The sequence below is a fragment of the Struthio camelus genome, chromosome 1, assembly GCF_040807025.1.
Source record: "Struthio camelus isolate bStrCam1 chromosome 1, bStrCam1.hap1, whole genome shotgun sequence".
Lineage (NCBI taxonomy): Eukaryota > Metazoa > Chordata > Aves > Struthioniformes > Struthionidae > Struthio > Struthio camelus.
Genome location: NC_090942.1, coordinates 146,755,774 through 146,780,054, shown reverse-complemented (window position 1 = coordinate 146,780,054; position 24,281 = coordinate 146,755,774). Strand labels below are relative to the sequence as shown.

At 38.8% G+C, this 24,281-nt stretch overlaps 1 protein-coding gene across 2 annotated transcripts in view; it reads left to right on the top strand.

The window, feature by feature from the left end:
• The window catches only part of LOC104138728 (CD99 molecule (Xg blood group)), a 34,081-nt gene extending 10,494 nt beyond the window's left edge, over positions 1–23,587 (top strand). The window contains exons 2-11 of one of the 2 annotated variants that reach the window (XM_068922060.1): positions 12,553–12,588; positions 12,899–12,946; positions 13,431–13,463; positions 14,799–14,840; positions 14,997–15,038; positions 16,537–16,605; positions 17,971–18,012; positions 18,606–18,716; positions 19,534–19,590; positions 21,565–23,587. In XM_068922060.1, coding sequence (XP_068778161.1) covers positions 12,553–12,588; positions 12,899–12,946; positions 13,431–13,463; positions 14,799–14,840; positions 14,997–15,038; positions 16,537–16,605; positions 17,971–18,012; positions 18,606–18,716; positions 19,534–19,590; positions 21,565–21,590 — 506 coding nt within the window. In that variant the 3' untranslated portion in view covers positions 21,591–23,587. The remainder of the gene's footprint in view (positions 1–12,552; positions 12,589–12,898; positions 12,947–13,430; positions 13,464–14,798; positions 14,841–14,996; positions 15,039–16,536; positions 16,606–17,970; positions 18,013–18,605; positions 18,717–19,533; positions 19,591–21,564) is intronic. The other variant, XM_068922069.1, reaches the window with a different exon arrangement.
• Positions 23,588–24,281: the final 694 nt, after the last annotated feature.

The window sequence follows — 24,281 nt, the reverse complement described above, 5'->3', positions numbered from 1 at the left end:
AGAGCCTAGGAGTTTTAGTCTAGGTAAAGATGAACTTTTTTTTTTTTAAAGAATGGGAGTTGTTCTTTGATCAGCTAAATGGGGGCTGCAAGTTAATCTTTTCATAAAATAGAAGTTCTGCTTTGATTGAACTCCTGTAGCTTTCAGGGATAAAACTAAATCTTGTCAGATTTTAATTGTAAAATTGTATACTAATTCTCTTTTGCTTAACCACCTAGAGTGTTGGTTGCATCTTTTCTGTCTGTGAAGAAATCTAATATTTTAAAAGAAAAATAAAGCAGTGAGAAATGTGTTAAACTCTGATATTTCCATGAGAGCAAATTCTGAAAGTCGGATTGTATTCTGCAATATTGGTAGTGTCACTAGTTTAAAGATATCTACTATAAAAGTACTATACTCTGAACCTTTTGTGTCTGGAAAAAAATGAAGTTGCAGCGTTTACATTTCTATTTTACCATCACCTGTTTCTCCCCTATGATTCGGAATAAAATACTGATCATGTGTAAAGAAGGAAGGGGATGGTGGGGATAGTAGTAGAGTGATGTGGTGCGTTAAAAATAAGTGAGGTAAAATGTGTAGGCTGAGATACAGTTCTTATTAGACCTGATGCTATTGTTGGACAAAACAGCTGTGGGAGCGCTCAAGTCCTTGTTAAAATTGAAAACGAGAGGTATCATGATAAGGTTTGGGGGAAGGGTTTGGAGAAGCCTATGTAAAAAGCTTTTGTGTAAAGTTATCTTTTTCTCTGTTCTGTCTTTATCTTTAAATCTTGTGTTTTTTCCTGCACCTCCAGCTATACGTGCGTGTTTGCATTCTCCCTCTTTCATGCCAGAAATTTCTGCCTGCTTCTGTGCTTCTCAGTGCATGCTTGAGGCTAATCATCTTGTGACTGCATCCCAAATTCAGTGTGTATTTCAAAGACTCTTCCCTGCCCTCACCCTCCCCAAGTGTTGCAAGTATCATATAGACACAACATCTTTGGATCAGAACTGTCCATGTTTGCGTCTTCCCCAGCAACTTTGCAATCTGATTTATAACCCCGCCACCCTTTTCACAAAAACTTCCAGCTTTTCTTTTTGCTCTTTCTGCCTTCCAGAAGGGCCAGCTCTTTTGCTGTGCATATTAAGCAGAGATGTGGACCTGACTTTGTTTTCCCCAAAACTTTTGGCAAGGGCTATGACTGTGAAACTTACAGCTGTAGCTATAAGTCAGCTGTAGCTGACAACTAGCTGACAACTTCTTTGCAACCAAACCTCTCTGACTCTGTTTCCTTCTCCCTCCCTTCAAATGTTGCTACTACATACTTGTCACTTTCTCCACTGCCAGTGCTATCCACAGGCACAGCTTTCAGCCTTCAGCATGCAACTGTCACCTGTCCTAGGGACACTTCCGTCCACTCCTATTGCTTTCCTGTGTTGTTCTACATAATGAGTAAATTTACAGGGTAGGATGAAGTCTGATGTGCATAATGATTACCTGCAAGTAAATCCTATTTGCATTAAAAAATTGATATAGAAACAGAGTGGATACATAAGGTGGACGTGGAGAGTTCTTGATAAATGTTTTTGTCTAAATATATCAGAACAGAAGTACTTTCTGAATATGCATTTGGACTAGAAACCTTGAAGGCTTCAATGTGAGTGCATTCCCTATGTTTTACTAAATACATGAACACATCAGACTCACTATATCTCGAGACTGTCGTCTTAGTACAGAAGAAAAGATTTTTCTTGTTCCTCAAATACCAGTAATGGAGAATGGAAAGTAACAATTAAGCTTTTTTTAAAGTGGGGGGGGATCCTTATCTGACAAAGACCACGTGCCAGGTCTATGGCCTGCTATACATCTAAGGTTGCCACTTAGAAGGATTCTATCTAACTAGTTTGTTCAGTTTATCTACCTGCTTTGGGTAGCTAAAACTAGTCACGTTGACTGTATGCATGCAGTATCCTTGTGAGCATGGTGTCCTTCAGAATTTTAAGTACTATTGTGTGTACATGTTACAATGTCAGTTGAAGTAGAGATACGAGCCTTCTCTTCCAGCGTTCCCCTTCATCCAGGGAAACAGGCTGTTGTCATGGTACACGTCTTGTGGCTGATGCTAGTCCTTTGTGTTTCCAAACAAACGCTGGTATGGTGCAACTGCAAATTGCACTAAGGCCCATCTCTCTGAGTTGTCAGTTAATGCAAATCAGTCTAGACTAACCCCTTAATAATAAATGTTTGCAGGAAGAAAAATATCACTGGTGCCATTGAAACACTTTAGTATTTGAAGATGAAGTTTGAGCACAAATAATAGATTTTGTTATAAAATGAATTGACTAGTGCCAGAACTGATTCACTTTCGGAGAGGTGGAGAGGTGGATGAAATTATGGGCTGAGTCATTTTTTTTTAATGGCTCAAATAAGTGGTTTGGTTTCCTCTCTCCTCCCCAAGAAACTCTAATTCTAAAACACAAAGTCTTTCTTTTCTGTCTTCCAGGAAAAACTCGAGCAAGTATTTCTGAGTGTACAGATTACTTGAAAAATCTTTTTAGCCATAGCTGAGAGAGTTATAATGAAATAGTGTCTAGAAAAGCAAAGTTTATCTTACTGCTCAGTTAATGTTTCTGACAGATTTGGTTTGGATTTTGCTATTAGTATGCAAACTGTGTTGAATTGGTAAAAGTTCTAAGGAAGGCAAAAGAGAAACAGACTGTGAAATGAATTGTCAATTTGCAAGTACCAGAATACATAAACCAGTCTTGCTTACTACGGAACTATCATTTCAGTGTACTGCTGTAAAAATATGACTATTTTTGCCTTAGTTCTGTCCACACTACATGTGAAAAAATGTATATTTCAACTAAATTTTATTTTTTTTAAAGAATTTCTAAATGAAAAGTTAAGTTCTGGTTTAGAGAGTTGTTCATCATAAATTGTAATTTAAATTATTTTTTCTTGATCAGAATGAGGATTATTTACCACTCTTTATCCATTGAGACTGGCTACTAGATCACAAATCTTGGGTCCTTAATTCTTCCTTGTGCTAAAATTTAACATCTTCCGTTTAGTGAAGACTTTCCTAACATTTCTGCAAGAAGCTATTAGGTGTACAGTATGTGAGCTGGTAGGAGTGCAGACAAACAAGCTACTGGCTGGCTTCTTTTCTTGCTGACTGCTGACATTGTTCAGTAACTCATTTGATGGAGAGGAGCTAGCAATCTATCACCTTAATCGCTTTATAGCTGTATAAAATGTTTTAATGAGTACTGAGATGAACAGAAAAAGCATGCAACTTCCAAAGTCATGGTTCTAGAGATCCCACAACTGCCTGGAAAATACTTCACTCTCTGCATAAGATTGGGAGTGGCATTTAAGTATACAAACGCGTGTGAAAGTTTTCAGTGCAAAGAGAGAGTAGAATGTTACTATTTGAATAGAAGCATAGATAACCTCTTCGTGATACAATAGCATTGTTACTTGATGTCATGTTTTAATTACTTTCAAGAGAGCTAATGGTTTTATTCAATTACATGATACTGAAGAGTTAGCAACTTGCTTGGATCACATAGTTTTCTTAAATTCGAGGCTAGGCTTTTGGTTAACCTCTGTAGCGTTTGCAGTTTATTAAACTGTTAATTTTGAGGGGTAGCTGTGATTTGGGTTGTTATCTCAGTGATAACACCTCATGAATCTTGTGAGAACACTGAGGTCAGACCTGAATGTGTGTGTCCTCTCCCAGCCCCACCACTTCCTCCAGGGCTCATCTTATTGCCATCAATAGATATGGCTACACAGTTTTTCAAGGTATAGTTTCGACCGCTTGTGATGTGCCCTTTGTCTTCAGAGCTAGAGGTTCCCTGGTTCCAGAGACATCAGCCAAATAGGGGAAGGTTTTTGCCAAAAACTGCTGAAGCTTTTACTAGACCTAAGAGTAGAAATCCTGAAAAAGTAATGTAATTCCTTGACTGTGGAAGAAGGAGAGGTATTGACGTCCTGAATCTGACCTTTTGCACAATAAATGTGGGCCTTGAGGGAAGGGTGCAACTGGTTATGGAAGCTTAATTGTAGCAAGGGTATGTGAGTAGTTACTGCGAGGCTTGTCAGCTTTATGAAAGCTTAAAATCCTGTCTATTGACCAGTTTAAACTTTGAAGCTGTAGGCTATGAGGAACACATACTTCAAGGCTTTTGGTTTCCTAGGCTTAGAAAAAATAGCATATGTGGCGTCTTTAACCATTGAATGCCAAGCCTGAATTTCAAAAGTAGCCGAGGGGAAGTCAGTGCATGGTGTCCGCTTGACCTTGATGAGATTTGAGTGCAGTGTTTCCTCAGACTGCTTTTGAGCTGCTAGCTCTACTCTTCAACTGGCCTCTGAAGACAGAAGCTGATGGAGAGCACAGGAGCCTCAGCCCCTTGTGTGTGGTCTATGAGTCTCCCCAGGGGGACGGTGATCGCACTGGCACCTGAGATCTGGGAATAGTTGCAGGTGGCGGAGCTTCCTTGCCTGCTACAGGGGCAGTAGGACAGGTCTGGCTTAAGTAGGTGCTGCTGTTGAAGCAAGAGAAGGCAAAGGCAGTGGCAGCTCACCTCCTCGGCTGGCTTGTGTGTCCTGTTGTCCCTGTGGGAACAGTAGAGAGTACCAGGGCCTTGGGGAGCCGCTGTTAGTTACTCCCTGGCGATGCTAATGGAGTCCCGTTTCCTTCAGCTCTCTGAATTTTATCATTTAGTTCTTTTTAATATAGCGCTTAGAATGTTAATAAAATATTTGGCTAATCGTGTTCTAAAGATTTACTAGCTTAACCTTTCAGAAATTAGGTTTCAGTAACACCTTATCTTTGGTACCGCTAATACACAAAATGTGAACTGTTTTCTACAATTATAGATTAAAAAATGTGAAGAAAGGATAAACAATTTCAAATACCTCAAGAAATGCTAAACTTAGTGCAAGATGGAACTTTTTGCTAACCAGTGACATCTCTGTGGTTTAGAGTTTTTGTGAGAAAGAATACCAAGAACGGAAGAGCAGCTTCCTAGAAGGCTGAAATTTTCATTGTGCCTTGCACTTGCAGGTACAAGTACCAACATGTAGGCGTTAAATAGTAGAAGGCTAGGTGGTGTTTAATCAAAGACCTGCAGAGTTCGACAACGGTACGCTGCAGCTGAACGTAGACAAAACCATGTTTCTGTCAGCTACTCATATTTTGCCTTAGTCTCTATATTTACACAAGAGGAAACTTAGTATTTACTTTTTAGAAAATACTTTATTAAAATACTAATTTCAATAATTCATTTATGCTTAGTAAGGTCAAGCACTTAGATGAAATAGCAGTGAGCATAGTAAATAGCATTTGCAGTATTGAAGCTTGACCAGGCCCTCAGGGAATCACAGGTAAGAAGAAATAAGCAAAAATGAAATAAATCTCTCCATACCTTTTTGCTTGTTGCTGTCTGGTTTTAGGACCTATATAAAAGTGCTCTAATTTTCAAAACTTTCCCATCCTTGCTGATTCAGGAAAATGAAACCTTTCTGCAAAACCATATTCCTCTCTTGCCTCTTCCTACCCCAGCACTCTTAAAGTTACCCTGTAATTTCTTGATACAAGCGCTATGCTTCCATCCTGACAAATACTATGATGTTCTCCTAATAGCCTTTGTTAATGTGGTTTAGGTTTCTTTTATGGACTTCATGAGACAGGGTGATGTGTTTCAATTTTTTTTTTGTAAAAAGAATTGCACAGGGATTGAGTGATTTATCTTATTTGTAGTTATATGAGTTTACTAGGACAAATAATTTAGTCCAGTAACTACAGCTGACTCATTTTACAGTCACAGGTTGGGGTTGGATGGCACCTCTGGAGATCATCTAATCCAATCCCGCTGTTCAATCAGGGTCATCTCCAGCAGGTGCCCAGGAACCTGTCCGGTCAGATTTTGAACGTTTTGAATTTGTGGGGGGTGGTTCTCTTTGCAAGAAATAACTCCCTGAAACATGGCAGATGTTTCAGCTCTATCCAAGCTGCTATTAGGGACAGTGCTTTGGAAGCCCTTTAAACTTAAGGAGGAGATCTGGGACCTGTATCTCTGCCATTTGATGTTTGATAGTAACAAATATCATTCGAGCCCCACAGAAAGCCTTCTATTGGATGTCTCTGTTAAAGTTGATTTGCCAAGTGGGGTTGTAACCGGAAGAAAATTAGGAACTGTTGTTTGGAGGGAAGGTGGTCACATAGAATTATGCAGAATTATGAACAGTAAGAAAGCAACTAAACTTTGATATAGAGCTAGTCACTGAGTAGACTGTGATGAAGATGCTGATTATTGGCCTTCATCTTCACTATCCAGTTAAATGGCTTCAGAGGAGTTCTTAGACCTTTGCAACTATTTCATAGTACTCTTTTACCCATTCTCTTTTACAGATAAGCAGATCATCATTTGGCAGGACAGTTGCTATTGCGATCGTTCTCTAGCTTTGTGGTTTACACAGTTTTTGTATATGCTTTCTGCTAATGTAGAACTATTTATGCTGTCCCCTTACTTCTACATCAAATCCTCCCTGGAAGACTCTGCTTATAGTTAGTGGTCAGAGCCCCTTTTTACTTTCTTACCTTTCACTGCTCAAAGGGGCAACAAAAGTTGTTCAATGCACAGAAAACTTCTAGACAAAGAAAATTCCCCAAACTGTACTTGAAAGTACAGATTTTCCTCTCCTAGTTAATGGTTTGTTTTATCATTTTCTGTTAAAATAACTCACACAGAAAGTGTTGGAGTAGAATAATCTTGATGATGAAGTTTTAAAGGAAGTTAATTTCTATTTTCCCTAAAATGGATTATGCAACTAGAAATAGTGTGTTGTAGTAATAAACTAGCTTTGGCAACACATAGGTTCCCTTTCGTGTATTTTATGTAGTTCATAGAGAAATGACTAGAAACTGAAAAAGCAGAGAAAGATTTTTTACTTTATGACTTTACAGAGTGTGACTTGGTAGTCCTTTTTTCCTTATTTATCAAATGTATTCAGTAAAACTGCCTTTTTGAGGGCAGAAATAATACTTAGTAATTCAGAGTTCTAAAATACATAACAGATTAGTCTAAAGTCTATTTTCTAGCAGTCAGATCTGAAAGAAAAAAAATAGGCTGCATAATTGCCGAACTTCTTATATACTGTATTTTCCAGATTGGTGCAAATAAAGTGGTTTTTCTTCAGAGAAGTAGCTTTTGGATGACTGTACAAAAATCAAATGTGATAGTTATTAGAGTAGTCTCATGCATCTTTTGGAAGAGCAAATAAATATTTCTATTGGTTGCAGTGGAAGCTTAGCTGACTCTTTTTTTTTTTTTTCCAGTCAGATATATTAGTGAACGCTCCAGATATGCAGAAAGTAGACACTCCCTAAATGTAAAAATAAATTTAAAAAGGTTTTTGGGAGATTTACAGCTGCTGTTTGTCTTTGGACCATACTTATTTTAGGTAAGAAGAGACTTTGTTCTTTTGAACAGAACTCTGTGCAAAGCTTTTTTGTTTTCTACTGCTCTCCATGTCTGGTAGAAACTAAACTTGAAATATTGATAGGCAGATACGTACAGGAAGAACAGGATTTGAAACTGACCATGTGAGATTTAATTTCGTGAGACTTCAGACAGAGCTAATTATAAACTGCTGCTTGGCAATGGGAGTAAACATCCCGTCAGTGTTGCCTGCTGCAGAGGGATATTGCCTGCAAACCTCTGCCTGACTGAGATGACTCATCCAGTTTCAAGTATGAAGAACAAAGACACTCGTCTCTCAGATTTTTGTCCTTAAAATAACTTCTCTTAGTTTTACCTGCTTAAGTTGGAAAATAACTGTCAGAATGTAAGTTGAGCAGTAAAAGCCTTACAGTAGATAACTAATGCTGATGGGGCAAAAAATGAATTGGAATCAAGTGTTGGAAAGCTTAAGGAGCAGTTAGAGAGATTCAAAGGGTTTGCTCTTGTATTTCAAGTGTTTCATTAATAACTTTCTGTGTGTTGGCCTTGCTGGTTTTCGCTAGCTTCCATCACGGGTAGGTGTTGAATATTCTACTTCTGTTCTCAGGTCAGCCAAGGAGAAGGAGTACAAGACATGGGTGTATAGAATCCACTTTGCCTACTGGAAGTTGGAAAAGCTGCTTTTAACCTGTTTTCCCAAGAGTTTATGCACTTGTGGCTACCAGCATCCCTCTCCTCCGAGACGGTTGTCAAAATTCATGTGGATTCTACAGAGATTAGAGGCCTCGTTAATAACAACATTTTTGTAGTTTTCATGGAAATGAGCAGGTCGGCAGATGGAAAGACCTGAATTAGTTAGGCACTGAAGGAATGGCAGGTAAAATCCAGCTGTGGGGCAGGATCCAGCTAGCTGCTGTCACCCACTCAGAAGGCCTACAGCTTTAAGACCCGCTACAGCGGTGTCTACTGCAGTCTGGTGCCATTGGGCTTTTGGGGAGAGGAGAGAATGCCTTTGGGGGAGAAGGAGAGTACCAATATTTTGAGAAAACAAAATTCAAGGGATCTGTTGCTCAAGTAACAAAGTTATGTTTGTGGTGATTAATTGCAGGTCTGCTTTCTTGGTGTGTATTACGCTTGTGACTAATAGAGGAACTCCCTTAATTCAAAGCTCATGTCAGCTTCTGCGGTGGTATGTAAATATGACTAATACCATAGCAGTAAATATCTGTGAGAGCAGCAACGGATCTCTGCAAAGGACTTCTATTTGCATAGTTACTTGGTTCTCTTGAATACCTTTTAGTTCATTAGCTTTTTGGAAGCTTATATTTGCCCTGAACTGTTTTAGGTCATTGAAAAGTAAAGCATTTCACCTTTTGTTTTACCTGTTGTTCTTCCCTATCTGACACGAACTTTGCCAGTTACATTTACGCCTGCTGAAGGAGCTGATTTTTGATGGGGGAGAAATTCTGGTATTTGAACTCTGTACATGGAAAGAAAATATCCTAGACACTTCTGAAATGTTCTTGAATCTACTCATGGCCCTAGAGCTAGACATACTTGCTATATTGCATGCTAATCTGCATTATTTTCAATTATCTTTGTTTAGACTAAGAAAAGGTTCATAAGCTTGGTTACTCTAGGTCTCTAAGGAGTGTTGCATATTCTTGGTGGCTTTTTCTTCTTGGACCCAGCTACTGCCTTTATTCCAGTTTTGTAACTTTGTCCCTGTTGCCTCATTGCTTATTCCCTGACACCAGCTGAATCCCTGGTTTTGAGCCCCTCTCTTTTTGGGCAAACTATTTGAAATTTTACTGTATTTGGACCCAGCCATATTAAAAGGTGAACGAGAACAGTTGTTAAAGCAAGTGCTTTAAAGATGTGTGAAGACTTGTCATGAACAATGTGGAGACAACCAGTATGTGCTGGGAAACAAGTTTACAAGAGCTTCAGAATACAGATTATTGTAATGAGTTTCATAGGTTAGATTTTCAAGATTTCTGCTCCCATTACTGACATAAGATTATGTTTTTGAAGAGCTTGACATCTTGCTGGTTGCGTGGAATATAGAATTGTGATGGCAGAATATTGAATAATTCTGGACAATATACTTTGCTTTCTCAAAGCGTGTTTTATGTGAGATTAGCAGTCAGCAGTGTCTTCCTAGGTTATTTCTGCATGAAGATTACATGCAAAAACAATCCCTTTAGAATAATAATGCCATGAATGCTCACTCTTTTATACTCTTTCTTCCTCTTGAGAGAAATCATTGCAGTTGGAACCCCCTGGGATTCTCAAACTATGTTTCACGTGGCAATGGGACATTCTTGCAATAGGCTCTTTTCTGCTCCAGGTAAAACTTCTGCTGCACCAAAGCACAATATTGAATGTGAGTGCTTGTGTTGTCCCTCTTCCCTTCTTTCTAGGAAGGGAAAGCTTCCCTTCTTTCTTCCCTGGTGCATGGGATTATTCCTGCCTAGGTGCAGGACCTTGCACTTGCTTTTGTTGAACTTCAGGAGGTTCCTCTCCGCCCAGCTCTCCAGCCTCTCCCGGGCCCTCTGAAGGGCAGCACAGTCTTCTGGTGTGTTAGCCTCTCCCCCCAGTTTAGTATCATCAGCAAACTTGCTGGAGAGTGCACTCTGTGCCTTCCTCCAGGTCACTGATGAATATATTGAACAAGACTGGACCCAGGACTGACCCCTGGGGGACACCACTAGCTACAGGCCTCCAACTAGACTGTGCCACAGACCACAACCCTCTGAGTTCAGCCATCCAGCCAGTTCTCCATCCACCTCACTGTCCACTCATCCAGCCCACACTTCCTGAGTTTACCTAGGAGGATGTGATGGGAGACGGTGCCAAAAGCCTGGCTGAAGTCCAGCTACACAACATCCACTGCTCTCCCCTCCTCTAACCAGCCAGTCATTCCATCCTGGAAGGCTCTCAGGTTGGTCAGGCATGATTTCCCTTTGGTGAAGCCGTGCTGACTCCTCCTGATCACCTTCTTGTCCTCTAGATGCTTAGTGAGGACCTCCAGGAGGAGCTGTTCCATCACCTTTGCAGGGCTGGAGGTGAGGCTGACAGGCCTGTAGTTGCCTGGCTCCTCCTTCTCACCCTTTTTGAAGACGGGGTGACATTGACTTTCTTCCAGTCAGATGTAACTGATACATGGATCTAGCAACTGCCCTTTTTACTGACGTTTTTAAGATGCTATTGCAAGGCAATGTAGGTTTCAAATGAGTGACTTGCTTCACGGAATGCAAAATATTTGCAAGTTTTCCTGAGCTAAATATCTAAAAGAGCTCATGGTCTCTATCTGGAGTGAAGAAAACCCATAAGGATGACTTCTTGCTATCTACCCAGGATCTTTAACTAATGACCTAAACTCCCTCTGCTCATGCAGCATGGTAAAGCCATAGGTTGCTGCTACCTGTTCCCATGCTTTCATGGGAAGGAAGTCACTGCCTGAGCCATAATACCTCATCACTTGGCTGTAAGGAAGGTGGTACTTGGTTCAAATGTGGCAGCATGAGAATCTATGCTTAGACCTTCAGATTTCAGACTGAAGACTAATTTGAAGGATGTTTCAGAAAGCTGCAAGGTTTCTTTGAAGAATTTTTTACTCCACTTGTCATTCGTTACTTCCATATTTAAAAAAAAAAAAGAAAAAAGGCATTTTAGTCTCATTTCTTCTCTGCGAAAAAAAAGCGGGGGGGGGGGGGGGCATTAGAAATGCAACTGTCTGAGAAGGAAAAGAGATTTCAATTTTGACCTCAGCTGAGATGAAACTTTTTGTCATCCGTGTATATAAAAGCATCCCTTGTTCCTGGTTCTAGACTCGTGACTTGCCCTTGTCATGACTTGGTCTGTCATGTATGTGGCAGGAATGTTTTACTTCTGTTTACTGTTTGGTTTTTTGTTTTTGTTTCTATTCCTCTCTTCAGACTTTGCATTAGTCAGTTTTGATTCTTCTTCTGTAGCTACCTTCTTAGAGGAAAATGCAGACACAACAGGCTTTGTGTGTATATCTTCTGAATTAAGATGGCTGTGGCTAGAATTAAGTTTTGCTCTGACTGGCTAGATATTCAAAAAAAGGTTCAAAATTCTTGTGGCATCTTTGAGCCAGGAGTGGTATATTTGGATGTCTTTTATGGAATGGCTGATGTGGACTTTCGTGTCCATGTAGGAATAATCAACTATCAGAAATATCCCAAGCAGGTGTTTTAGTGGTCCGTTTATCGTACAATCCACTGCTGTTGAGATCACTGTACTATATTCATCCTATGAAACCAGTTTGTATCATGAATGTATTGAGTCACTGTGCTGCAGCTGGCTGGGTAAGGAGCGGTAGCTCTACCAATTGACCTAGCGCAGTAAGGGAAAATGTAGTTTTTCCAAGAGCTGAAAATGAAACTTAATCTGCCTGGAGTGGAGAGCTCATAGTGGTGACAGCTGCATTTAGGTGTCTTTTAGGAAGTGAAGAGCCTACTAAAGACTACCTGTGCTAATAACTTAACCACCCTTGTACTGATAACCTTTGTGAGGGGAAAAGATAAGTCTTATAAAACCACAAAAATTTTATTTTTAATGCTAGGGTAGTGTAAATATTGTGTGATGATTAAACTTGCATACTAGCTTTTGTGCTCTGAAGCTCTTCCTCACAGTTGAATCTTGTGTGTTCTTGTGAACTGGAGCTGTGCCCCTGCCCGTTTTGTAGTTGAGTGGAAAGAAGGCTGGGAAAGATTATGCAGTGAAAGGCACTTAAAAAGCATATGCTAGCAGTGGCAAGAATAAAGAACTAATGCATTATACTGATGATAGGAATATATGTTTTGGCCCTGCGGATGCTTTCTGTAGGGATAGTTTTTATTACTATTCTTTTTTTTTTTTTTTTCCTAAAGAAGTGGATGGGGCGGGGGGGTTGATCTGTAGATGTAGAATATACCTGTCTTCTCCTTGACTGAAAACATCTTTCTAGTCTCACATATGAAGCAGAAAACATTCCACTAGGTAGATCAAAGACATGTTTATGACCCTAATGAATGTTGATTTGAAATAGGAAAAAACAGTGTTCTTATTGTGGTTTTGTTTTCATTTTTCATAGGCAACTTTGATGACTTCAGCTTAGAAGATGCACTCGGCAAGTATTACGCTCTTGCAAATTGGGGGGAGTGTGGGGAGTAGTGGTGGCTACCCTTTTGACTTGTTTGACTGTTTGCTTCTGAACAGTGCATGACCTAGTATGACACCTTCCCCACAAATGTTTTGTTTAAACCTCAGCGGGACAATTCAGCTATTGGTATGTCAAAATATTGACCACACAGAACTGAAATTTGTCTTGGGGAACACTTAGGAATTGTTCTAAAGGGAAAAACCTCTTGGTGTTAAATTTGTCCTCCAAGTATCTTACAGTGTATTAAATACTATTTTTCCTTTTATTTCCCTGACAGAACCTACAAAGAAACTTCCTGCGTCTCAGAAGCCTGCATCACATGACGGTGAGTTCTAGTTGCCTGTAATGCCTCTTACTGTGAAGTCAAATGTAATTGCACATATGGATTTCAGAGCCTGGATTTTTCAGTTTAGTGGCACATTAAATTGTGATATTTTTATTAAAGGAAGTAATTCTCTAATGGCGAAAGGATTTCTGCTTTTTGGAGTCTTCTGCCAGTGCTTTCACAAAGTTACTTTGCGATTTCACAAGCTTAAAGACTCTGTGAAAATCCCTTCTGATGGCTTTCAATCTACATATTTTGAGTTCACTCGCCTTGAGCTGGGCCTGGGGATGTTCCGTGATCACCAAAAGCAGCATATAGTTTGGCAGATAATCCCTGACAACACTGTGATGCTCCTTTATGGGCCACTGTTTAATGAGCATGTCATAGTATTTTTGGTGAAAACATTGTGGGATGCACTTTGTGTAAAAATAGTCTAAAACTAGTTCAGCTTTCACATTACCTTTAAAATTGTTCTTCTTTGTAGATGGCTTTAGCTTGGAAGATGCTGTTGACCCTGGTATGTATGCTTTCCTAGATAATATTCTGTGGTACTTGGTGCAATGTCTATCCATCCTCTATTAGGTAAGTGTAATAAGAGCACTGAGTTTATTAAGGTAGCGGACAGCAGATAAAAGGAATTGCAATCCAGTGATGTTTGTTTACCTTCATTTCAAGGGTCTAGATCACAAAAGTATGCGTGTTTTGCATATTTCTTACCCAAGTCCTACTTGGACTTTGATATTTCATTACTGTAGCTTCACTAGATGGCACTAATTCCATAAACTATTACTTGTAGAAACAGTTTTTAAATCAGAACTAATTGCTGCCTTTCCAGGAAGTAATTCTACTAGCATGAGAAAACCTTAATCAGTTTGAAATAATTTGAGGGAAGGTACTCTTTCTAATGTACTTCAGCTCAGCAGTGTGAGCAGCAATAGAAATTGTAAAACCCTTTGAAGTTTTGTCTCTCTTAAAGCAGTCTATTTCCAAATGCTGAAATTCTTGAAAACAGAGTTGGCTAGTTCAGAAGCAGTTGAGTCAGATGGTTGAGGTAAGTGAAGGGAGAGGATCCTTTACGGGATGACAAGCCTAACTTGGGTCTTGGAGCTGTGCTTTGGAGATGCCTGCCTCTTTACATTGAATAGGCAGAGAACCTAAGGAGAGCAGATCTGACTTGTGCTAGAGCTGAGCAAGACCGTGCAACATCAAGGAGAAGTAGTATACAGAAGCACCGGGCCAGTAGATTGGCTAGTTGTTGGTAAAAACACAGATATAAGAAAGCCAGTGCTGTTGAATTAATTCAATATGGGCAATAAAGACTGTGATCAAAAAAGTGAAGATATTTATTAAGAGGTCTAGTTCTAAGGTAAACTAAATGAAATGTCATTTTGGGGACCATATTTTATAATTCTACATGATATGTCATGCCTTCTTTTCTTTTTTTTTTTTTTTAAGTGGTGGTGAAGTAGTGGTAATAATTTTAAAAGAAGAAACAGCCAAGCAATCTGTGCCTGGTAGAAAAAATTTTAAAAGTTTAACATTTGAAATAAGACTTGCAAAATAAATGCTACATAAAGCTTAGTGAATCCTACTGTATATGTTCAGGTGTATCAAGACATAACAGGCTAGCATAGCAAAAAACCGGTTAATTTCATTAACTTCAAGTACAGTGTATAACCTAAATTAACAAAACAAATGAAACATTAGCTTATGAAAGGAATGGAAAATGACACGGGAAAGATAAATACCCTTCTTAAAGTCAGATAGTCCTTCAAGGTCACCATGTGCTCTGCTTTTGGTCTCTTAGTGCTAGAAACTTTGGTCACTTTATTCCAACTCTATTTGTCTATAGGTGACCCCAAGCAAGATCCACCTGCACGTCCTGGAGACACTGGTAAGACTGTCCTAATAAGAATTTCTGAACGCTAGAGAAGTATTTGTTTTTACTAGCCCAATTAAGCTTTCCTAAGCCATTTCAAAGTTACTGTATAGTTTGCTTTTTGTCTCTTAATATTTTTGTTTTTTTTCCTCTGAATGTTTTTATCCATAGATAATCCCAAGCAAGGTCCACCTGCACATCCTAAAGACACTGGTAAGGTTTCTAATTTCTACTGGAAACTGGAGTCTAGTTTCCTAGAATTCCTGAATGATGGCATATTTTTACTATCCCAGTTAAACTTTTAATAATGACTGCTTTTTAAATGGCTGCTTTGTGTGTCAGATGTTGGTTTGGATAAACAATGAGTACTGAGGAAGAAAAGGTCTTGTAAATAAGCTCCTCAACAGTCTTGAAATTCCACAACAAACCTGTTGAGTCACTTTCTTTTAACTTAAAAGCAGGATGACTCAGGGAGGAGGATGGACGGGGCAGCGCATGTGTGCTTGGGGCAGTGCTTTTCTTAGACACCTGCAGTAGGACACTTGTTCATCAGATTGGATCTTTTCATCCTTACAAACTGAATCCCTGTTAGTCTTGCTAAAGTAAGTTGGAACTACCTATAACCTGTATTCTTAAAACATCTAAATTAAAGGTAGAACTTAAAAGGTTATTGTATTAGTGTTTTTGAGGCCCCAAATTAAGAAATAGGATTTTTTCTATTTGAAAGGTAGGCATAAGATACATGTCTTTCCCTGCCTGTTGTACTTTAAAGATCTCCTCTGTCTTTGCCTAACAAAACAAATTCAGATGGATGTGGTTGCAGTGATGCCATTATCCAGGAATGTGGTGGTTAGAGTCCTTTCCTGGAATGCAAGTCCTGATTTCTTATTCCTTCTCCTGCTTAATTTGCACTAAATATTTGAATTCAGATCTTGCAAGCCTCAGTACAGTATTTATGCTGCCCAGCCAAAACATCCTCTGATGTGATGCTTTTAGCTTTGCTGTTTGAAATAGTATTGCTTTGCATGAACTGAAGATTCATTTGGCAGTGGAGGGAAGGAGGAGAACTCCAGCCCCCATGACATAGGCCTAGTGGAAATGGAGAGGGACTGGTTCAATTTCCTGCAGTAAACCGGAGGAGGGAATTAAACCTGAGTCTTCCCATTCCCAAGCAAATACTGCAGCCACTGGACTATGGCACGTTTAACTCCTCCTTCTCTAGCTATTACGCTGTACATGTTAGAAGTTGTGTTGTACATGTTCGGAGGTGTGACTCAAACCTAACTCTGGAAAAACATTCACACCTGTAATCTTGAACAGAAGTGGTCTTTTCCTGTCTATGTCCTTTGTCTGCTTTAACAGGGGAGTGAGACTTGGGCCGTGCCAGTAAAGTAGCCTTCAACAGTTCTTGCTTGTTAAGCCCATGCCTAGTGCAGTAAAGCCTGCTCTTGGACACTAATCCCTCTCAGTTGTTCAGGAAGCCCAAAGGCAGCAATGCTGCTAAAACTGAAATATTGTAGTGCTAAACTGAAGAGACTTGGAGATTGGGGAGACCTTGAAAGTTGAATGTGTCCTAACTGTGATACTGAGCTTAAAACACTGACAAATTCAGCTGAATGATTTAGAGAAAACTTCCATGTCGTTACATGTCCTGAGACGTCTTTTCCCTGAATTCAGAATATATAAAACAATATTATTTTTATTTCTGTAGGCAGCATTGACGATTCAGATCTATATGATGGCAGTTTACCAGGAGGACGAGATCGTGGCGGCAGCGATGGTAATGGTGGTGCTTCCTATTAATCCCATGACTACCAGACCTTTTGATAAGAGCTTGATTGCAAACTGGTTAACATAGTCTAACTTGCAACACCTTTACTTCTCTGTCTGAAATGTGAGAACATACTTTGCCGTTCAAAAGCAATATGTTTTCTGTCTCTGTCAAAAAAAACAGATGACTAAGTGAAACTAGTCTTGGAACCTTCAGTGACTTTTATGCCAAGAAAAATGGGGTTTAAAATTGAGATATGAAAGTGGCATCTTTTTCAAAATCCAACATAAAAACAGCTTTGTAAAGCATACAGATATTCTTTTCAGATCTTCTGTGATGTACTCTCTGTTTCTGTTAGTTCTTGTGGTTAGGAAGCCTAGGGTGGGCCAGAAGGGGGCCCTCGGTGTGTTCTCAAAGATTTCACCTATGTCACAAGATGGACTGATCCTTAGACTTCCAAGTGATGTAGGATATTCCTACACTGAGAAATACAAAACCATGTTGGAGCTTATCAATCTCATTCTGAATAAGCTGCCATGTCTAAAAATTATGATGCAGCAAAGTACAGGTATGGTCATTGGGACCAAGCTGCAGATTTAGCCTTATTGATATAGGATTACTCAGCCAGTTAGCCCTGTGTGCATTACTGCAGTTTTACTATTTCCGAGCCATAGTTAGTGTGAAGTATCTTAATCTGGTGTTGAACTGTGTTGCTAGTTACTGACTTCTTCAGAGGGACTTGTCCTGGACAAAGATTACGGATGCCAAATTTTTGGGAAGCTTTCACCTTTCCAGGTTCTTTGGTAGCAGAGGCTTGAAAATTAGCAGGAGTAGGTAGCATATGCTGAGCTCTGTGTGGTGTTTTGATCTGCACAGGTTCCTGCTTCAAAGAGAGTAGCGCAAATTACATAATGACAAACGAGTAGTATGTACAGAACTTTTGTCTTGTTTGCTGGGAGAATTGCAAAGGTAGTTAGTTAGTAGGGCTGGGACTTTAGGAAAAGATAGTTGGTTCCATGGGTAATACAGCTGAATGCTGCCCTGGAATTACATGCTGTTCCTCTCTACTGAATATTTGTCTATGATGCTGGGCAACTTGATTAAATCAGATATCACAGGTATGCTGCCCTCCTTTTGTGAGAGTGCTGACTACTTAAGGCTGAAGTTGGCATTCGTATGAGCTGTGCTTTGAAAACAGAAAATTTGAGTGCCAGAGAGCTTAGCATTCTATGGATATAGTTATGTCCATTATATAGATTTTTAACAAATTTGCATTAGCAAGTAGCTTATTGTTTTCCACGATCCGTTGACAAAAAGTTGTGAAACCACTATTCTTTAGAAATATAAAAACTAAACCTTTTGTTCATTTTGCAGGACGAAAGGACTCAAATCCAAGTAATGGTGGAGAATCTGAGGGTAAATACATGGATTACTATTAATGGTGTCTGCTTGTTTTAAAGATACTCCAACATCTGAAGCTTATTTTTTGAACAAAAATTCAAAATGGCTTCTCTGCATTGTTAATATTCTAATAGGATGCTTATTGCTGGCCGTGTGTTTCAGCTTCTAAACTTTTATGGAATCTAGAATTCTTGCCTTCAAGCTCTGCTTTCAGAATTTTTTAAGATCTTTATGCTGCAGATGATTCACGTCTGATAATGTGAGATGATGATAATGTCTCGGAGAAGTTAGTGCAATGATTGCATGCAGCATGCTGTAAGTTAGATTTGGCTACAAAAGGGTAACTTTTTCTTAATCATTAGTGGAACTTATACCAAACCCAAAAGAACACGTTCAAGTTATTTAACAATAGACATCGCTAAGAAATGAATGGTTATAAAATTAGAGGATTTACTTTTCATTATTCTCAAAGATAGAAAAAAGTTGATTGCTACAGTTATTTCATATTTCTTATTTTTTTGAAGTATTCAGAGGCTTTACTTTGAGACAATTCAAGTCTGACATCACTTTCAGTTCTAAAAAAAAATATATAAAGCTCTTCTTTTCAGCTTCTCAGGGAGCAGTAGCTGGAATTATAAGCGCTGTGGTTGCTACTGTAATTGGAGCAGTATCTAGCTTCATTGCTTACCAGAAGAAGAAACTGTGTTTCAAACAAAGCGGTAAGATTTCTAAATTATTTCTTTCTACCTTTTAAAGCACTATTCTTTCTTTTTTTTGTATTTTATATGAGACCTAAAAATTAATTTTATACATCAGGTAGTTTTATTAGCGTAGTGAACTGGTGTTCACAGGGAATTACCTTTTTACTAGTCATCTAAGATAAGGTACCTGAAGAATGCCTAGCCCAAAATTTAGGCTTTCAGAAACAGACTGATTTAAATCTCTGTATTCATTAAAATAAAGCCACCTTCTGCTAAAGAGTGAGCAGGAAAGACTGCAGGAAAACTTTTCCTTTTGAAAATTGAGTAGAGTTTGGGGTTTAGAGACTATCTTCCTGGAATATACTATGTCATTTCTATTTTTTAAATCTTTCCTTTGTGTCTTCTACAAATGCATGCTTGCATATTTCTGGATGTTCATCCCAAAATGATCTTTCTTCTGCAGTGGTCTGTTGCTTGCTGTCTAGTTCCTTTTCACCTTAATAAGATGTAGGTTGGATCAGAGAACTTGGGAAGTACTGCAGCTAATAGGTGGAACATAAGCTTGTTTTCTGTCTTTTTCAGTCCTTCTGACAGTTAGTGAAGGGAGAGGATAGACCAACAATCCAGACAGGCACTAATATTTGTCAGTTCTGGGTGTGTGGAAACTGAGTAGTCTACCATGCATGACAAAATTACGCGATACAAGGGAAACACAGCTACTCTCAGTAGCCCAATTTTTTCAGTTCTTTTCCTTCTCTCATACTAAATTATCTCTGGTAAGCAACAACTTTGAAGTGAAGAGAATCTGAATATTAAATATCTATTTATTTCTCAGCAGATCAAGAGAATGTGAATATGGAAAGCCATCGTGGAGCACAATCTGAGCCACCTGGTAAGAGAATAATCTAGATGGAAGAGCACATTTTTGGTGGTGATCCTACTAAGTGCACTTTATTGACATTAAACTTAGTGGAGAAAATGCACTGTATCTTTTCATTAACCAAATGTTTGTAAGTACCATGACAACTAACTTTGAACTGAATCAAGATTTCGGTTCTCATTATTTGGCCATTCTTCTGTAATTTTTTTTCTTTGAACACACTGATTTGTTGCCTTAAGGGGTCCCTGAAATACAGGAATTTAGAGTAAAGAGGAATTGACTTTTCTCAGTAAAAATATTATTAAAGACAATTACAAGCCCACAAGACTGCCCCTTTAGTGTGATACATAACTGCAGTCAGCTGACAGGTGTTTTATTAGTGTATGTTGAGTCTGATAGGAATCTGATATCATTTGATCATAAACCTATAGAGAACTCTGCAAGAATACACATTAAGGAAATGTTAATGGTATTGGAGCAGAGAGAAAACTGTACTGGCGGCAAGGAAGACTGAATTTACTAGGATGTTTTCTGACTAACATGTTCTCTGTAGTGAACAGAGAATTCTGTTATGAAAGAATCACGAAATAACTTCTTTCTAAAATTGTGAGAGCAGAAGAAGGGAGCTGTTCTAAAACAACAAAAAACCTAACAACTTCATCCTTCCTAATGTAGAACGGATATGGCTGTGTAGGGTACTTAGCTGATGGAACAAGTGATTGAACAACAGGAAAGCCATAGATACGTTTGGAGAATTTTTAAACAAAGTAGGTAAAAACTTGACTTTCTAGACCTTGTGACCGGTCAACAAAGGAAGAAGCAGTACAGCCTCATACTGAAGTTTTTTGACTGTCTTTGAAATACTGCTTCTTAAAATCTCACAGCGATATAAATCTGCAATGTAGTCTTCTGTGGGCTTAATTTAAAGCTAGCAAAACTAGTTTCTGTTTTTTGTAATTTAACTTATAAAAGTATGCGTTATTTCTTTCAAGTATTTGTCTTTTACTAAAGGCTTCCAGCTGGCTCATGATCCTCTTATAAACATTTTTCTTTTAAGCACTTAAATATATGAAACTGTCAAGGAGAAACCATTTTCTTGTCACAGGCTGTTGAAGTCGGGATTGGAGATAAGCATGTTATCCTCAATTCAGCGATGTGTCAGTGAAGTAAGCACTGTTGTTCAAAGACCACTACCAAAGGCAGATTACACATGAATTGTAGTCATAGCGTGCTAAAATTTTTGCCTGCAAGTTTCATCAGAACTCCAGTTCAGGTGATGCAGACTTAATTTTAACTGATCAATTATGTTATCGTAAATGATTATTCCTCCTTACGTGTTGATGTCAAAGTGTTGCATCCCAAATGCCTTATCAGTACTATGTTTTTCAGGCAGACATGAGCATGTTTTGAGGCAAGAAGCTGGATGGAATCTATGGTCAGCCTGGTGCTGCTCCTGATCCAAGTTCTGGGAGTCAGGCATCTTAGCTCTGCCTTTGTAGTGGTAATGTAGCTACATAGCTTCTATTTTGAAGCAGTCTTGACCCTGGTCAGATGGCATGGCAGAACAAGTTTGTGTTTATTTTCAAAATTTTGTGTAGACTTTTCTTGGACCTCCTGAAAGTATAGATAACCTCCGCTAGGATATTCTTTCAGAAACACACTATTTCCATCATCTATGCATTCGCAAAACTGCAAAGGCATCTCTGAAACTGCATGTTGGGTTCTACAAACTGCAAATGTAGGTAGCTAGATGGATCTGGTAGGATGTGGTTATTTGAGCAAGAATAACCACATTTGCAATGTGTAAGGGATGTAATATCCCTTGTTATGTAAGATACTCGCTAAACAGAGTCAAGCATCTGCCTACCTGAATTTATCCCACAGTTCCAGATGCTGAAAAGGTCTTCCGTCTAAATGTACTGTATTAGAGTGAGTTCTTATATACTAAACATGGTGTACTAATCTTGAGGTCTTTTCACTTTTTAGTACAGCGCACGCTTCTGGAGAACTAAACCAAGGAAAACATGATGGAGAACAGACCATTAAAACTGGATAGAGAGCCTGATTTCTGCCTGAGAAAAAAAAAAAAAGGAAACCAAAAACCATAGTGTAAACAACAGAGTCTGAAGTTGAATGAGAAAATAGTCCTTGTCTGAAGCATCTTTGGGAGTGTGACTTAAAAGACCTGAGTACTTCTGTATGGTTAGCCCTGTGAAGCAGTGTGGCACACCAATATTTGGCCTTTATGACAGGAGTGTAGAAATAAGTTGTGCCTTTGCATTCTTTCCTTTACTCCTGTGACAAATGGGTGTGTCTCAAGTGCATTCAGTATGTTTAACTTTTCCTCACCTCTCCAAAAACAATAAGCAGTTAATGTTTTGTTATGCCATTGCTTTTAGGCAGTGCAAGCATTTTTTTTTAATATCCTGTATGAAATGAATGTACCAAGAAGACTTTCTTATGTCTTCACTTGAAAGTGAAGAGTTTAAAAACAAAAAAACAAAAAATAACCGAAAACAACTTGGTATATGTTGTGGACATCTGAAAGCAAAATACTACCTAGAGAAGAACATAGATGTGCTGGATAATATGGTTCACTGTGTGTGGGTAGGATCTTAGAGAGGGTGCTGTTGATATGATTTGTGTAGCTGCCTGGATCAGCCACCGGGGAAAAGATACTTAAGATACTTGTTCTTCAGCATCTGAGAGAGAAAAATTTAGAGATTTGTTTAAGCATTTTTTTTCATTGCATCTGTCTGGTACAGATTCAACATCCAAACTAGTGCACACAGATTCTTCAGCCTTTCTGGCTCTTCTTCCTGCTTAGCAAGTACTGAACTGGTTAGATATGGAAAAGCCTGATTTACAAACCGGAAAAATAATTGGATTTTGTACATCTTGTGAGATTGATACTTGGCAATTGTCTGAACAGTTGTGAATGAAGTAGTGAGGAGTGGGGATTAGCATCTTCAGGCTTACCTTACCAGAAACGTAGCAGAAGATAATTTGCTACTTTGAATTCAGAAGGTTTATAATACACACTTAGAAGGCAGAAACTACAGTACTACAACTCAGAAGTATGTGATACCAAGACTGACCTGAACAACCCAGCCTCACTCCACAAGCATCCACTGGACAGCATAAATAACAAATATGTGATGAGTACTTTCGGACTTGTGAAGGATTGCCAGCAGGAAGAAAGGGGCTATGGTTGCATCCTCAACTGAAATCACTTATGAGCTTTGCTGTGCCTCTTGAAAGCCACAAAAGATTTTCAAGGATCTGCAGAAACATGGAAAACTGCTCACCTGTAACAGTAAAAGGACTAAGTCTGGAATAATAACTCGTACTGTCTGGAAGGAATAGCCTGACCAGTTTTGTTGGCTTTCATTCTAATTGTTTCCAATTTTCATGCAGTTTTACAATATGTGTCTTTGTCAAGTGGCTAAAACGCATTACTAAGTTGAGAAAGGTGACATTTCATGGAACATCCTAGAAATCGTTATGAATTTGGATTTGAAACCTTCAAATATACGCATTCAAATATGAATGTATGTCAAGGATAATTCATTTAAGAATTTCTTGTATGTTTCTTGGCTTACAGCAAATCTTTTCACCAATTTTAGTCTTTTGTTATGGAATTAATTTGTAAACTTTTTTTCCCCCCCATTTTGTTTTTAGCATAAAAAATAGTAAAACCTTTAAGTGTATTCAAGGGTGGAAAAGTGATTTATATATAAAACATTTGATATATATAAATACAAATGAATTAAATGTACTGTTTAGCTGCATGAATGAACGGGTATCTCATATCGATGCCAAGTGCACAGAAAAAAGAAATAGGGCAGCGTTTGTCAAGGATAAAAGGGGGCGTGGGGGGAATTTCAACTAGCTTTTAGCTAACCAGACTCTTGAATCCTCCTTCAGCTTTTGCAAGCCAAAAATTACTCACTAAAACCTCCTATCAACATTGTGATTTTTCTAAAAATAAATTTAAAAAAAAAGAAAATGTTTAAGTATTTTCCTTCTTAGTAGTTCTAGAAATACAAAAGTTGGGGGCTGTACCAGAGAAGCAATCTTCAAAGGTGATTCTTCCTGCTCCATCAGCAAATCAGATTTATTTCTTACAAAAGTCTCAATCAACTTAGAAGAAAGTTGTCCAGTAGCCACAAAGCCACAAATGCTTTCACAGGGTGTTCACCAATATGAAGTGCATTGGAGAAAACATCTGCGTGAAGGACAGAAAGAACAAAAGCACCTAGATTTGGTAACAGAGGATAAAATGAAAATATATGCAGAAATAGAATGCTTAGTATGGGCATACAGAAATGGCAAAGAGAAAGGTGTTTGTGTTCCCCGTCCAGATGTCATTGGCACCTTTAGGAGCAGACACCTTGCAGTGGTTCTTGTGTCATTTAGTTTCCCTCTGATATGAGAGTAGCAAACCCAAACGAAATGGCAGTGCAGAGGTTGCCAGCTGACTAAATAGTAACAAGCTTGCTGAATTTTTCAGTGTTAATGGGCATAGATTGTTGCATGAAATTTAAGCACAGCTACCTCCTCCTCCACAAAGCAGTCAAACCTAAAGATGATGTTTAGAGGGAATGCGTATTATAAGGCTGATATCTGCAGCCCTCTCCTCTTACTTTGTCCTTTTATGGCTTCACAGGCTGGAATTGTGTGAGAAGGATGAAGGATTGGCT